The following is a 16,125-nucleotide window of genomic DNA, read 5'->3' on the forward strand; positions in this document are numbered from 1 at the left end:
ACAGTCCATACATATTACGTTGATTGATGACTCTTATGACTTTTTATGCCTTACTATACTGTGACGTTTTTTTTTACGTTTTTATGCCATCCTACGCTATGACGTTTTTTTTTGACAATTTTACGCTAAATAATGATTGGACTTTTTTGACATTTTATGCCATACTATACTATGACGTTTTTTGACATTTTTATGCCATACTATACTATGAGGTTTTTTAAAAAAATTTATGCCACACTATACTATGACGTTTTTTGACAATTTCATGCCATACTATACTATGACGTTTTTTTGAAAAATTTATGCCACACTATACTATGACGTTTTTTGACGTTTTATGCCACACTATACTATGACGTTTCATGCCATACTATACAATGTCGTTTTTTGACAATTTCATGCCATACTATACTATGGCGTTTTTTGACATTTTTATGCCATACTATGCTATGACTTTTTTTGAAGTTTTATACCATACAATACTATGACGTTTTTTGACGTTTTTTGCCATACTATACTATGACGTTTTTGACATTTTTATGCCATACTATACTATGACGTTTTTTTGAAAAATTTATGCCACACTATACTATGACGTTTTTTGACAATTTCATGCCATACTATACTATGACGTTTTTTGACGTTTTATGCCACACTATACTATGACGTTTCATGCCATACTATACAATGTCGTTTTTTGACGATTTATGCCATACTATACGATGACATTTTTTTTTTTAATTTTATGCCAGACTATACTATGACGTTTTTTGACAATTATATGCCATACTATACTATGACGTTTTTTTGAAAAATTTTATGCCATACTATACTATGACGTTTTTTGACGTTTCATGCCACACTATACTATGACGTTTTTTGACGTTTTTATGCTATACTATACGATGACGTTTTTTGACGTTTTTATGCTATACTATACGATGACGTTTTTTTTTTAAATTTGATGCCACACTATACTATGACGTTTTTTGACATTTTTATGCCATACTATACTATGACGTTTTTTTGAAAAATTTATGCCACACTATACTATGACTTTTTTTGACAATTTTATGCCATACTATACTATGACGTTTTTGACATTTTTATGCCATACTATACTATGACTTTTTTTGACGTTTTATGCCATACAATACTATGACGTTTTTTGACAATTTCATGCCATAATATACTATGACGTTTTTTGACGTTTTATGCCACACTATACTATAACATTTTATCCCATACTATACTATGACTTTTTTTGACGTTTTTTGCCATACTATACTATGACGTTTTTGACATTTTTATGCCATACTATACTATGACGTTTTCTTTTAAATTTGACGCGTCACTATACTATGACGTTTTTTGATGCTTTATGCCATCCTATGCTATGACGTTTTTTGACAATTTTACGCTATACTATACTATGACGTTTTTGACATTTTTATGCCATACTATACTATGACTTTTTTTGACGTTTTATGCCATACAATACTATGACGTTTTTTGACGTTTTTTGCCATACTAAACTATGACGTTTTTGACATTTTTATGCCATACTATACTATCAAGTTTTTTTTTTAAATTTGATGCCTCACTATACTATGACGTTTTTTGACAATTTTATGCCACACTATACTATGACGTTTTTTGACATTTTTATGTCATACTATACTATGATGTTTTTTTGAAAATTTCATGCCACACTATACTATGACGTTTTTTGAAAATTTTATGCCATACTATACTATGACGTTTTTGACATTTTTATGCCATACTATACTATGACGTTTTTGACATTTTTATGCCATACTATACTATGACTTTTTTTGACGTTTTATGCCATACTATACAATGACGTTTTTGACATTTTTATGCCATACTATACTATGACGTTTTTTTGAAAAATTTATGCCACACTATACTATGACGTTTTTTGACAATTTCATGCCATACTATACTATGACGTTTTTGACATTTTTATGCCATACTATACTATGACGTTTTTGACATTTTTATGCCATACTATACTATGACTTTTTTTGACGTTTTATGCCATACTATACTATGACGTTTTTGACATTTTTATGCCATACTATACTATGACGTTTTTTTGAAAAATTTATGCCACACTATACTATGACGTTTTTTGACAATTTCATGCCATACTATACTATGACGTTTTTTGACGTTTTATGCCACACTATACTATGACGTTTTATGCCATACTATACAATGTCGTTTTTTGACGTTTTATGCCATACTATACTATGACCTTTTTTTTGAAAATTTTATGCCACACTATACTATGACGTTTTTTGACAATTTTATGCCATACTATACTATGACGTTTTTTGACAATTTTATGCCATACTTTACTATGATGTTTTTTGACGTTTTATGCCATACTTTACTATGACGTTTTTTGACGTTTCATGCCACACTATACTATGACGTTTTTTGACAATTTTATGCCATACTATACTATGACTTTTTTTTACAATTTTATGCCATACTATACTATGACGTTTTTTGACGTTTTATGCCATACTATACTATGACGTTTTTTGAAAAATTTATGCCACACTATACTAAGACGTTTTTTGAAAATTTTATGCCATACTATACTATGACGTTTTTGACATTTTTATGCCATACTATACTATGACATTTTTTTTTTAAATTTGATGCCTCACTATACTATGACGGTTTTTTTACGTTTTTATGCCATCCTACGCTATGACGTTTTTTTTGACAATTTTACGCTATATAATGATGGACATTTTTTGACGTTTTATGCCATACTATACTATGACGTTTTTTGACATTTTTATGCCATACTATACTATGACGTTTTTTTGAAAAATTTATGCCACACTATACTATGACGTTTTTTGACAATTTCATGCCATACTATACTATGACGTTTTTTGACATTTTATGCCACACTATACTATGACGTTTTTTGACAATTTCATGCCATACTATACTATGACGTTTTTGACATTTTTATGCCATACTATACTATGACGTTTTTTGACGTTTCATGCCACACTATACTATGACGTTTTTTGATGTTTTATGCCACACTATAATATGACGTTTCATGCCATACTATACAATGTCGTTTTTTGACCTTTTATGCCATACTATACTATGACATTTTCTTTGAAAAATTTATGCCACACTATACTATGACGTTTTGTGACAATTTCATGCCATACTATACTATGACGTTTTTTGATGTTTTATGCCACACTATACTATGACATTTTCTTTGAAAAATTTATGCCACACTATACTATGAAGTTTTTTGACAATTTCATGCCATAATATACTATGACGTTTTTTGACGTTTTATGCCACACTATACTATAACATTTTATCCCATACTATACTATGACTTTTTTTGACGTTTTTTGCCATACTATACTATGACGTTTTTGACATTTTTATGCCATACTATAATATGACGTTTTCTTTTAAATTTGACGCCTCACTATACTATGACGTTTTTTGATGCTTTATGCCATCCTATGCTATGACGTTTTTTGACAATTTTACGCTATACTATACTATGACGTTTTTGACATTTTTATGCCATACTATACTATCAAGTTTTTTTTTTAAATTTGATGCCTCACTATACTATGACGTTTTTTGACAATTTTATGCCACACTATACTATGACGTTTTTTGACATTTTTATGTCATACTATACTATGATGTTTTTTTGAAAATTTCATGCCACACTATACTATGACGTTTTTTGAAAATTTTATGCCATACTATACTATGACGTTTTTGACATTTTTCTGCCATACTATACTATGACGTTTTTTTTTTTTAATTTGATGCCTCACTATACTATGACGGTTTTTTTACGTTTTTATGCCATCCTACGCTATGACGGTTTTTTTGACAATTTTACGCTATATAATGATGGACTTTTTTGACGTTTTATGCCATACTATACTATGACGTTTTTTGACAATTTCATGCCATAGTATACTATGACGTTTTTTGACGTTTTATGCCACACTATACTATGACGTTTCATGCCATACTATACAATGTCGTTTTTTGACGTTTTATGCCATACTATACTATGACCTTTTTTTTGAAAATTTTATGCCACACTATCCTATGACGTTTTTTGACAATTTTATGCCATACTATACTATGACGTTTTTTGACGTTTCATGCCACACTATACTATGACGTTTCATGCCATACTATACAATGTCGTTTTTTGACGTTTTATGTCATACTATACTATGACCTTTTTTTTCAAAAATTTATGCCACACTATACTATGACGTTTTTTGACAATTTTACGCTATACAATGATTGGACTTTTTTGACGTTTTATGCCATACTATACTATGACGTTTTTTGACAATTTTTTGCCACACTATACTATGACGTTTTTTGCCATACTATACAATGTCGTTTTTTGACGATTTATGCCATACTATACTATGATGTTTTTTTTAAAATTTTATGCCACACTATACTATGACCTTTTTTGACGCTTTATGCCATACTATACTATGACGTTTTTTGACGTTTAATGCCATACTATATTATGACATTTTTGACATTTTTATGCCATACTATACTATGACGTTTTTTTGAAAATTTTATGCCACACTATTATATAATGACGTTTTTTTGATGTTTTATGCCATACTATACTATGACCTCTTTTTGACATTTCTATGCCTTGCTTTAGTTTGACTTTTTCTGCCTTAAAATACTTTATCGTTTTTATACGTCACATACGAGAGGAGGAAGATGCACTTCCTCTGTGGGTCAGGGGTTAGAGCTGTCACCTCTCAACCAGAGGATTGTGGGTTCAAGGCTAGTCTGGGGCTTTTCTGAAGGGTAACTGCATATTACCCCCGGAATGCCATGGGTTTTCTGAGGACAATATAGTCTATACATATTACGTTCATTGATGACTCTTATGACTTTTTATGCCTTACTATACTGTGACGTTTTTTTCTGACGTTTTTATGCCATCCTAAGCTACGACAGTTTTTTTTACAATTTTACGCTATATAATGATTGGACTTTTTTGACGTTTTATGCCATACAATACTATGATGTTTTTTTTGACAATTTTACACTAAACTATACTAATACGTTTTTTGAAAAATTTATGACACACTATATTATGACGTTTTTTTTAAAATTTGATGCCACAGTATATCATGGCCTTTTTTGACGCTTTATGCCATCCTATGCTATGACGTTTTTTGATGTTTTATGCCATACTATACAATGACGTTTTTTGACAATTTCATGCCATACTATACTATGACGTTTTTTGATGTTTTATGCCATACTATACAATGATGTTTTTTTTGACAATTTCATGCTTTACTATACAGTGATGTTTTATGTCTTAATATACTATGATGTTTATTGATATTTTCATGCGTTCATATACTATGACCTTTTTTTGACATTTTCATGCCATATTATATTATGACGTTTTTTGACGTTCTATGCCATACTATACTATGACGTTTTTTGACGTTTTTATGCCATACTATACTATGACGTTTTCTTGAAAATTTTATGCTCTACTATACTGTGGTGTTTTATGCTTTACTGTACTATGCCGTTTTTCGACATTTTTATGCCATACTATACTATGATGTTCTTTTGAAAATTTTATGCTTTACTATACTGTGTTGTTTTATGCCTTAAATACTATATCTTTTTTATATCTCACATACGAGAGCACAACAACAAGCTTTTTCTGAGGGTCAGTGGTTAGAGCTACCACCTCCCAATCAGAGGGTTGTGGGTTCAAGGCTGGTCTGGGGCATTTCTGAAGGGAAATTGCATATTACCCCTGGAACTCTGTGGGTTCTCTGAGGACACTACAGTCCATAAATAAATATATTACCTTTATTGGTAACTGTAATGACTTTTTATCCCTTACAATGACGTATTTTAACAATTTTATGCCATACTATACTATGACCTTTTTTGAAAATTTTATGACATTTTGATGTCTCACTATACTGTGGTGTTTGATGCCTTAATATGATATTACGTCTTTTGATATTTTCATGCCATACTATACTATGACATCTTTTGACAATTTTCATGCCATACTATACTGTGACGTTTCTTTGAAAATTTTATGCCATACCTATGACATTTTTTGACATTTTTATGCTATATTATACTATGAAGTTTTTTTTGACAATTTCATGATTTACTATACTGTGGTGTTTTATGCCTTAATATACTATGATGTTTTATGATATTTGCATGCCATACTATACATTGACATTTTTTGACATCTTTTTGCTTTTCTATACTATGACATTTCGATGTCTCACTAAACTGTGGTGTTTGATGCCTTAAAATATATAAAATATGACGTCTTTTTGATATTTTCATGCCATACTATACTATGACATTTTTTGACAATTTTATGTCATACTATACTGTGATCTTCTCTTGAAAATTTTATGCCACACTATACTATGATGTTTTTTGACATTTTTCTTTACCATTATATACTATGATATTTTTTTGATATTTTCATGCCATATTATACTATGACGTTTTTTGACGTTTTATGCCATACTATACTATGACGTTTTTTTTTGATATTTTATGCCTTACTATACAATGACATTTTGATGTCTCACTATACTGTGGTGTTAATGCCTTAATATAATATGCCGTTTTTTGATATTTTCATGCCATACCATACTATGACTTTTTTTGACATTTTTATGCCATACTATACTATAACGTTTTTTGACAATTTTATGCTTTACTATACTGTGGTGTTTTATGACTTAATATACTATGATGTTTTTTGATATTATCATGCCATACTATACTATGATGTTTTTTGACAAATTTATGCCATACTATACTATGATGTTTTTTAACATTTTTATGCTTTACTATACTATGACATTTTGATGTCTCACTATACTGTGGTGTTAATGCCTTAATATAATATGACGTTTTTTGATATTTTCATGCCATACTATACTATGACGTTTTTTGACACTTCCATGCCATACTGTACTATGACGTTTGTTGACATTTTTATGCTATATTATACTATGAAGTTTTTTTTGACAATTTCATGCTTTACTATACTGTGGTTTTTTATGTCTCAGTATACTATGATGTTTCATGATATTTGCATTCCATACTATACTATGATGTTTTTTGACAATTTTATGCCATACTATACTATGAAGTTTTTTTGAAAATTTTATGCCATACTATACTATGACGTTTTTTTTGACAATTTTATGCTTTACTATCCTATGACGTTTTTTGACATTTTTATGCTTTACTATACTATGACATTTTGATGTCTCAATATAATGTGGTGTTAATGCCTTAATATAATATGACGTTTTTTGATATTTTCATGCCATAATATACTATGAAATTTTCTGACAATTTTATGTCATGCTATACTATGATTTTTTTTTGAAAGTTTTATGCCATACTATAATATGACGTAATGTGACATTTTTATGCAATACTATCCTATGACGTTTTTTGACATTTTTATACCATAATATTCTTTGACGTTTTTTTGAAAATTTTATGCAATACTACACTATGATATTTTTTGACGTTTTATGCCATACTATACAATTACGTTTTTTTGAAAATGTTCTGCCATACTATACTATGAAGTTTTTTTTGACAATTTAATGTCATACTATACTGTGATCTTCTTTTGAAAATTTTATGCCATACTATACTATGATGTTTTTTGACATTTGTTTTTACCATTATATACTATGATATCTTTTTGATATTTTCATGCCATACTATACAATGACGTTTTTTGATGTTTTATGCCATACTATACTATGACGTTTTTTGATATTTTATGCTTTACTATACAATGACATTTTGATGTCTCACTATACTGTGGTGTTAATGCCTTAATATAATATGGCTCTTTTTGATATTTTCATGCCATACTATGACGTTTTTTTGACAATTTTATGCTTTACTATACTGTGGTGTTTTATGACTTAATATACTATGATTTTTTTTTATATTATCATGCCATACTATACTATGATGTTTTTTGACAAATTTATGCCATACTATACTATGACGTTTTTTGACATTTTTATGCCAAACTATACTATGACATTTTTATGCCTTATTATAACATGACATTATTTGACAATTTTATGCCATATTATAGTATGACGTTTTTATGCCTTATTATACCATGATTTATGCCTTAATATAATATGGCATTCTTATATCTTACTATACTACTTATACTACTATACTACTAATATATACTTTTTTTTCTACATTTCTATAACTTAATATACTATTAATATAATATGGTATTGCTATGCCTTACTATACTATGAAGTTTTTTCACATTCTTATGCCTTATGACGCCTTAATACATTTTTTTTTGATTTTCATGCCTTACTATACTATGACATTTTTCGACATTTTTATGCCTAAGTATACTATGACATGTTTATGCCTTACTACACCACTTTTTTTTTTTTTTTTTTACAAATTGTTGCCTTCATATACCATGACTTTATTTTGACTTTGTTGACACTTGTAAGTTCGCAGAACATTAACCACTCCTTAGGACAACAACATGGTAGGCATGGTTCACTCTGACCCCACTCCTCAAGGACTTCCATGATCCAGTCCTGTTCCATTATTCACCCTCACTACATGTGCTTCTGAGGGGTCACATATGCCACTGAGTGCCCCCACCCTAAACTGTCTGTTGGTAAAACTCAGTGCACCCAGCTAGATAATCAAACATAAAAGCAACATCAGCAGACATGATGAATCAAACCCACTCACCGCACTTTCCACGCTTTTCTTTTTGAGTATTATTATTGACTTGCTTGGAAATCCCATTTTTCTCAGTGTTTTCTGTTGAATTTCTATTTAAGAGGAGTATAGGCCTACTGTATTTTCATATGTGCATTCACAAATGTATTACTAAATTTGACCCCCAGACTCTCTGCTGGCCTGATAGTGGAAGAGTCATCCAAATCTTGGCCCCTGCCATTGTGTTGCAGTTACAGCAGTGTTTGGCTAGGGGACGCCACAGGAACAGCAAACTGCTTCCTCACTGCTGGAGTTGAACTTGGTCTGGACACATGACCTCCTGGGGCTCCTGAAGCACTAGTGTGGTTATTACATCAGCTTTACTTCTTCTTAAAATGTGATTTTGAGATAATGTGTCAGAGTTGTGTCTTCTTGTACACAAGTCAACCTTAGAAACAAGTGGGCTGTTACAGTTTTACATAATGTAAGAAACTGAAGATGTAGCCTACTCATCCTTGAACAAAGCATGATCAATCAAGCATAGCCTTCTTTTAATAATGTACATCCAACTGAAAATATAAAGCTCTGCAACTGTTTGAGCTATGAAACTATTACTACTATTCTGCAAAAAAAGAAAATAATTTACAATTTCTATGAGTAAAAGTTAAAATAAATAAAATACATATTTATTTTTGTTGACTGTGCTGGTGATTTGACCGCCTACTACCATCTTCTACTAGCTGATCTGTGAAAAACAAAAACAACAGAAATCTTCTCGCGTCATTTCATTAGCAGGATTGTCTCTCAAGGTCGCCAACACATGAAACTTGTTTATTCGCCGCCACTTGCCAAACAGTTTTGACACATTCAAGCAGAAGGGAAAATAAATAAACCGCAGTCAGTCGTGCAATTTGCGTTTCCCCTTCCAAAGCTAAATTTGTCCTGTCTCGCAAAACACCACCCATCCTCTCCCTCTCTTTCTCTCTCTCTCCCTCTCTTTCAAACCCTATCCTTCTGCAACATTCAAAGCCCATGGGAAAGATTGGTAAATATGGCCTCCCTGTGTGGAAATTCCGCTCACCTCCAAGTTTCGGGTCGTGAATGACCACGTTTCTGACGTCGACGTCAACACATCTTCAGCCACATATGGAAAAATGTCAATGAGAAGAATATGTATTCTATCACAAGTAAATACCACTTAATGGCTTGTAACTTCACATAACATGAACACAGCTTCAGTTACTCATTGCCTTTTAACCAACATAATGTTTTAAAAATTACCAAAGTAGCCTATTGCCAAAGTGTAGTGGTATTAGTTCAATGTAAAAGAATAAATTAAAAAAATAAAACATTAATAGGCTGCTCACTGACAGCTAATTACAGTCCTTCATTCATTTTTTGCAGAAATGTGCTCAAGTATTAAAGTAAAAATACTCATTAGACAGAATGACCCATTTTATGCCATTATATGATTATATATGTGTTATTATCACTGGTGCCTTAACGTTTAGCCTAAACCATTCGGTTATTCTAACAGTTTTATATACTGTAGATGCTGTAGCCTCAGTAAGGTTTTCAACTATGGCTGTCAAATAAATAATAAATGTAGATTTCCCTCTGTGTTCTGATGGAGTAAAAGGACAAATTTCATGTATTTAGTTACTTGCCACCACTGCAGAAATGACTGTAAGAAAGTTTAAAATGAACGCAGTCTTCCCCTCTGACTTTTTCTTCTTCTCTGCAGGGTAGTGTGTGTGTGTGTGTGTGAGAGAGAGAGAGAGAGGGGGGTGACGGCTTGTTCCTGGAAGAGCCCAGCCTGCCTGCAGAGTCACTCACATTCCTGGCTGGGATTCAATGACTGAGCCAGACACACAAACACAGAGGGAGGGGGGGAGGGAGAGGGGCGCGTTAGAGAGAGCGAGAGACCTAAACACAGCGCGGGGGAGAGAGAGCCATAGACGGGGGTAGAGAGAGAGAGAGAGAGAGAGAGAGAGAGAGAGAGAGAGAGAGAGAGAGAGAGAGAGAGAGAGAGAGCAAGCAGGCTGGCTCTCAGACTTCTCATCTCCATACAGTCAGAGTGAACTGCGGGGGCAGACGGAGTGGATTGCAGCAGTCCTCGACAGCGGAAAGAGACTCAAATAAGGATTTTTTTTATCGAGCTGTATCGACTCATAACGCGCACTTTTGTTTCATTTTCTCCCGATTTGTTGAGGAATTCGACAGAAGGAACTTTTCGCTTCTGTGGAGTTTGGAGAGCCGTGTTCGTCGGATATGGACAGTCGGCGACCCGCTGCAGGGAGCGACTGGCCGGTGTTCACTCAGTAGTGGCAGGAATAAAATTGTAAACTCGCCGTCTGGGACTTTTTACTGGATGTTTGATGAAGCGCTTCGACATTTCGGTCAATTCTGGCACACCGTGGATTTACCAGGTTCAGAGACGGATAGATATTCGTGATAACCGGTCGACGACGAGGAGGATTTACGCTTCTAAAGTTGCAGGAAAAACATGGAGACTGTAAGTCGGCAAAGCTTCCAGCCTCATCCGGGACTGCAACAAACTCTCAAGCAGTTTCACCTCAGCTCTATGAGCTCTCTGGGCGGACCGGCGGCTTTCTCTGCCCGGTGGCAACATGAGCTCCTCTTCAAGAAGGACGGTAAGGAGCCGGAGCCGGTTCTGCAGCATCTGCCGCCACCGGTAATGCCGGGCCCGCTGTTCATCCCGTCGGACCGCTCCACGGAGAGGTGCGAGACTGTGCTGGAAGGCGAGACCATCTCGTGCTTCGTGGTCGGCGGGGAGAAGCGACTGTGCCTGCCGCAGATCCTCAACACGGTGCTGCGGGACTTCACCCTGCAACAGATCAACTCCGTGTGCGACGAGCTGCACATCTACTGCTCCCGGTGCACGGCGGACCAGCTGGAGATCCTCAAAGTCATGGGGATCCTGCCCTTCTCGGCGCCGTCCTGCGGCCTCATCACCAAGACGGACGCTGAGCGGCTCTGCAACGCCCTGATCTACGGAGGCGCCTACCCGCCGCGGTGCAAGAAGGAGCTGAGCGGAGGCTCGCTGGAGCTGGAGCTCACCGAGGGGAGCTTCAAAGTCTACCACGAGTGCTTCGGTAAGTGCAAGGGCTTGTTCGTGCCGGAGCTGTACACTAGCCCCAACGCAGCGTGCATCCAGTGCATGGACTGCAGACTAATGTATCCGACCCACAAGTTCGTGGTGCACAGTCACAAGGCGCAGGAGAACAGGACTTGCCACTGGGGCTTCGACTCGGCAAACTGGAGGGCGTACATCCTCCTGGGCCAGGATTACACGGGGAAAGAGGAGAAGGCCCGTCTGGAGCAGCTCCTGGACGAGATCAAGGAGAAATTTGATTTCGCCAACAAGTACAAGAGGAAAGCTTCATCCAGGGTGAGTTGGTCATTGTGCTGTAACTCAGCGTGGAGCTGGATATCACTTACAATTTCTCCAGATAGAGGCTGTGTTGTAGATGTTGGTTTCATAGTTTTGCTTCTCCGCATGTGGTTCTGGGAATCCCTGTTGGGAACCCTAGAGAGGGTTCCCAAAAGTGAAATTTGTCCCAGTTAAAGAAGGGTTACCTACACATTCTTAAAATTCATCAGTCAAAATCGTATCACATGGATCTCTCATGTGTCATATCCAGCGGTCAGTGACCCCCTCCTGTAGAGAAACCATTCAGTATTTGGTCATCATTGCCATATTGTTACTAATTGGGCCTCATCCAGCAGTGACAACAAAACGCCTCTGGTGGCAATAAAGCCATTATTTGCCTGTGAAACACCCCTCAGACTCACTTTTATTGGCCTGCACTGTAAATACAACCTCATTCACCACAACCGGCTGAAAGAGATTAAACATGAGGTGTAAGGGGGGAAATAATTCTTCTTCCACACTTCAGATTAAAAGATCAATTTTTACACTTACACACAAACACAAGTTGTTAGGACAGACATTGCACTGACTTCCATTTATTGTGGACAGCCCAACCCTAACCCCTCAGGTCCCGGCAAGGTCAGTGTTTATACCGGAAACTGCCCCAAAGAGGTAACACACACACACACACACACATAAATGCTCTGTTATGACCTGGTATTAACATGCGTCTTCAGTGATCCGATCACAAGTGGTCAGCTCGAAGTAAGTCAGTTCACACCTGGCTTTAAAATGCGTCTCCATTGACCACTTGTGATCGGACCTCACTTCCCCGCTTTATATGCAAATAAACAGGTATAAGTTATTGCAGGTTATCGACAGGCGGGTCTGTTGTCAATGTGTTTGTGTGTGTGTGTGAGAGAGAGAGAGCGCGAGTGGGGCACGGAGGTGCTGAGCGAATAAATGCGCTGCGCACAGCTCTTACAGTGAAACAAAGTTTTAGCCATTTGAAATAGTAAAATGTTTTCCGTTCATTATGAAACTGTGGCGGGACTAATCAGACTGTGGCAGAGGACGTCAGTGGAGTAGGAGGTCCTTCAATGTGGCCCAGGACGAGTTCGCGTTCACACTGCTAAATGAATGTGAACACATGTGGCCCAGACCACCTCCGAATGTGGTCTGAGTGATCGGATCTCAAATGCGTCTCGGGTGCGTTCACATCTGAACATGGAGCTGTCCACTTGTGGTCGGATCACCCGAGACGGATGTTAATACCAGGTCTGCACAGGGCCACACACACTTCAGTGGGATAGAAGTTATCTCCTGCTCCGTCTACATTTCATGCTGTTCTTTCAGTGTGTGTGTGTTCCCACTGGGAGGGATACACTCGGTCAGCAGTGAGATTGTTGTTATTTTGACAACATTTCTTGTGTGTTTGTGTTTGTGGAACCTCATGTGTCACAGTAAATGTAAGATTTGTAAGTGGGTTTAATCGGCACCTACTCTCGGTTTTGCAGGCTTGTCATTCTTTTTCTCTGGTTGTAACCACATTCTCTGTAAAAAAAAAAAAAAAAAAAGAAAGAAAAGTAAAACGAGATTTAAACAAAGAATAAGAATTGGAGCGTCTGCGCAGGTTTCAGCGCTGCATGTTTCCTGTGGTTTTATTTTTTTGAATGTGGTTTTCAATGCGCCCCCCTAGCTTTGCTTTTTGGGCTAACTGACTGTAAAGATGTATGAAGGGATTATAATCTGAGCTTTGGTGTGCAGGCAGGAGTTTGCAGAGAGGGTAGTTGGGTGGTAGACTGTTAAAAAGAATCCCACCCCCCCACCTCTAGAAAAAAAAGGCTAGTGTGGCCATTTGCATGAACTGTTACACATGAATGGAGTTGATGAAGCAGGGTTTAGAAGTATTGTGGTGGAAACATAATATGATCCCAACAAAGGAGAGCATTCAGCAAACATCGGGACCTCCTCCCCCCCAAAATCATCCACTTTACCCCAGGCCAGCCACCCACCTCTGACATACACGCACTCGCACTCATCCTGCCCCTCTTACCTACTTTTTACTCCAATCTAATTGAAACCAGAGGGGACTTCGGGGGGCAGCAGACTAGTTGATGAGGCACAGAAAGCAACTGCAAAAGTGTTTACAAGCAGCTTCCCTCCAGCCCCCACTGAGGCTTCTTTCAGGGGGAATCTGCTAAAGAAAGAGAAATCAGAGAAACCCTTGAAGTCCCGAAGAGTGCCAGAGTCCTGCCATGCATGGTGAATACCCACTCTTGGCACACACTTTCATTCAGACTTGAGTGGGCACACCTCTAGGACCCCCACTTTCAGGGGCCTCTTCTATTTTTATAAGTGCCGACAGGGCACCCAAGTGTTAAGCCCGAGGCTCATTTGAGCCTCTACCCTGCTTTTTAATTCGACTCCTCCTTCTTTTCCCCTCAAGTACCCTGTTTCAAGAAACGCTAATGAGGGAATGCATGCTGGGTAGGAGTTGAGGAATATTGCTAAACTTATAGCAACATAGCTCCCTGTTGTCAGCACATTTTAGCACAGCCCAGGCAAAGGGTTCTTGGAGGATGCGAGGCAAAGTGCTAGACTGCGTCGCGCTGGCTTCTACCTCTCAGCGCACAAGAAAATGCCATCGTCTGTGTGCTGTCAGCCAAGGAACTCTGTGAATATTAATAAGCGTGCTACAAAAGTGTTAGCAGCAGTCTCACATGCAGACAGACACAGGAAGTGATATTGCCGCACTTCCCTCCTTGCAGACGCTCTTTTGAGAGCCTCCTCCTGAGATGCACACTGGCATATATCTGAATCACACACTGTTTGAGTAAAAACAACTTTTCACTTTTTTCTTACTGCTTGTGTGTGTTTGTAGAAGAAGCATGAATTTGCAGTAAAAGTTCATTCTCTGCTCTTATCTGAAAGGATGTGAGCCACAGTGCTGATTGTGAACAGCAAATGCAGTTAACTATTGAATTGTTTAAATTAATTTATACGCTGGGTGTGGAGCACTTCTCCAAGTTGCTCATGCCAGCCCTGGGCTTCAAGTCTTTTGGTTTCTGGCTGGTGCACATGTGGGTGGCACACATAATCAGTGGCTTTCCGCATCAGGATGTTTAGATAAGGATTGTGGCTGCAGATTTAGTATGTTGCTAACTTTATAATTTGCCCTCAAGATGATGTGATTTCTACACAATCCGTCTGTTTAAGGGAGATATGAGAAAGAGAATTGTGGGGCGGGCGGTTGGAGGGGCGGTGCTTGTCGTTGAGCCAGCTCGAGCTTGAGTCACGCTTGGTTCAAAACCAGCAAGTTTACATCAGACTTTCTTTTTTTGGTGCCTTCCTAAATGGCGAGGATCCAGTACAGTCTTCTCAGTTTTACATATAAAACAGCTTCTCTTTGTTGAAGTCTTTGGATTGGATACAAGATGTTTTTTTATTGATGGATTCTCATTTGTTAGAGGGCAGAGTTAGTCTTTGCTTACAGTACACGCCTGTGGAGAGGTGAACATGCTTTCCACAGCTGTTGCATGAAAACACTGAAACATTTCATGCATATCCCTACAGTCAACAGTGACCCTGCTGCTTGCAGTTGAAAATCCAGATTTGCTCTTTGCCAATGTTTCATTTTCATTCTGACGTGCTGGAAAGTGATTTGTTTAGAGACAGACCTGTATAAATAATCAAGTCAGAACAATAACGCAGAGTAGAAGCCATTTTGTATTTATGCAACACATATGTTAGTGTGCTGCTGACTCCCAGCACATTCCTGCACACTGTTTCCATGCTTTATCCTATGGCTCACTGTACAAAGAGCTGACCGGTGTTATAACACAACTATTAAACCTTGAAAATGGAAAAAAGGGAGTCAAAACATTTGTCAT

The 16,125-nt window shown here is 36.8% G+C and overlaps 1 protein-coding gene across 1 annotated transcript in view; it reads left to right on the forward strand.

Annotated features, from left to right (window-relative positions):
• The first annotated feature begins 10,896 nt into the window (after window positions 1-10,896).
• Window positions 10,897-16,125, forward strand: part of skia (v-ski avian sarcoma viral oncogene homolog a) — a 77,362-nt gene continuing 72,133 nt past the window's right edge. Inside the window, exon 1 of the mRNA XM_056384037.1 lies at window positions 10,897-12,250. Within this exon, the coding sequence (XP_056240012.1) occupies window positions 11,345-12,250 (906 nt within the window). The 5' untranslated portion in view covers window positions 10,897-11,344. The remainder of the gene's footprint in view (window positions 12,251-16,125) is intronic.

Source organism: Seriola aureovittata, chromosome 9 (genome assembly GCF_021018895.1).
Source record: "Seriola aureovittata isolate HTS-2021-v1 ecotype China chromosome 9, ASM2101889v1, whole genome shotgun sequence".
Classification (NCBI taxonomy): Eukaryota; Metazoa; Chordata; class Actinopteri; order Carangiformes; family Carangidae; genus Seriola; species Seriola aureovittata.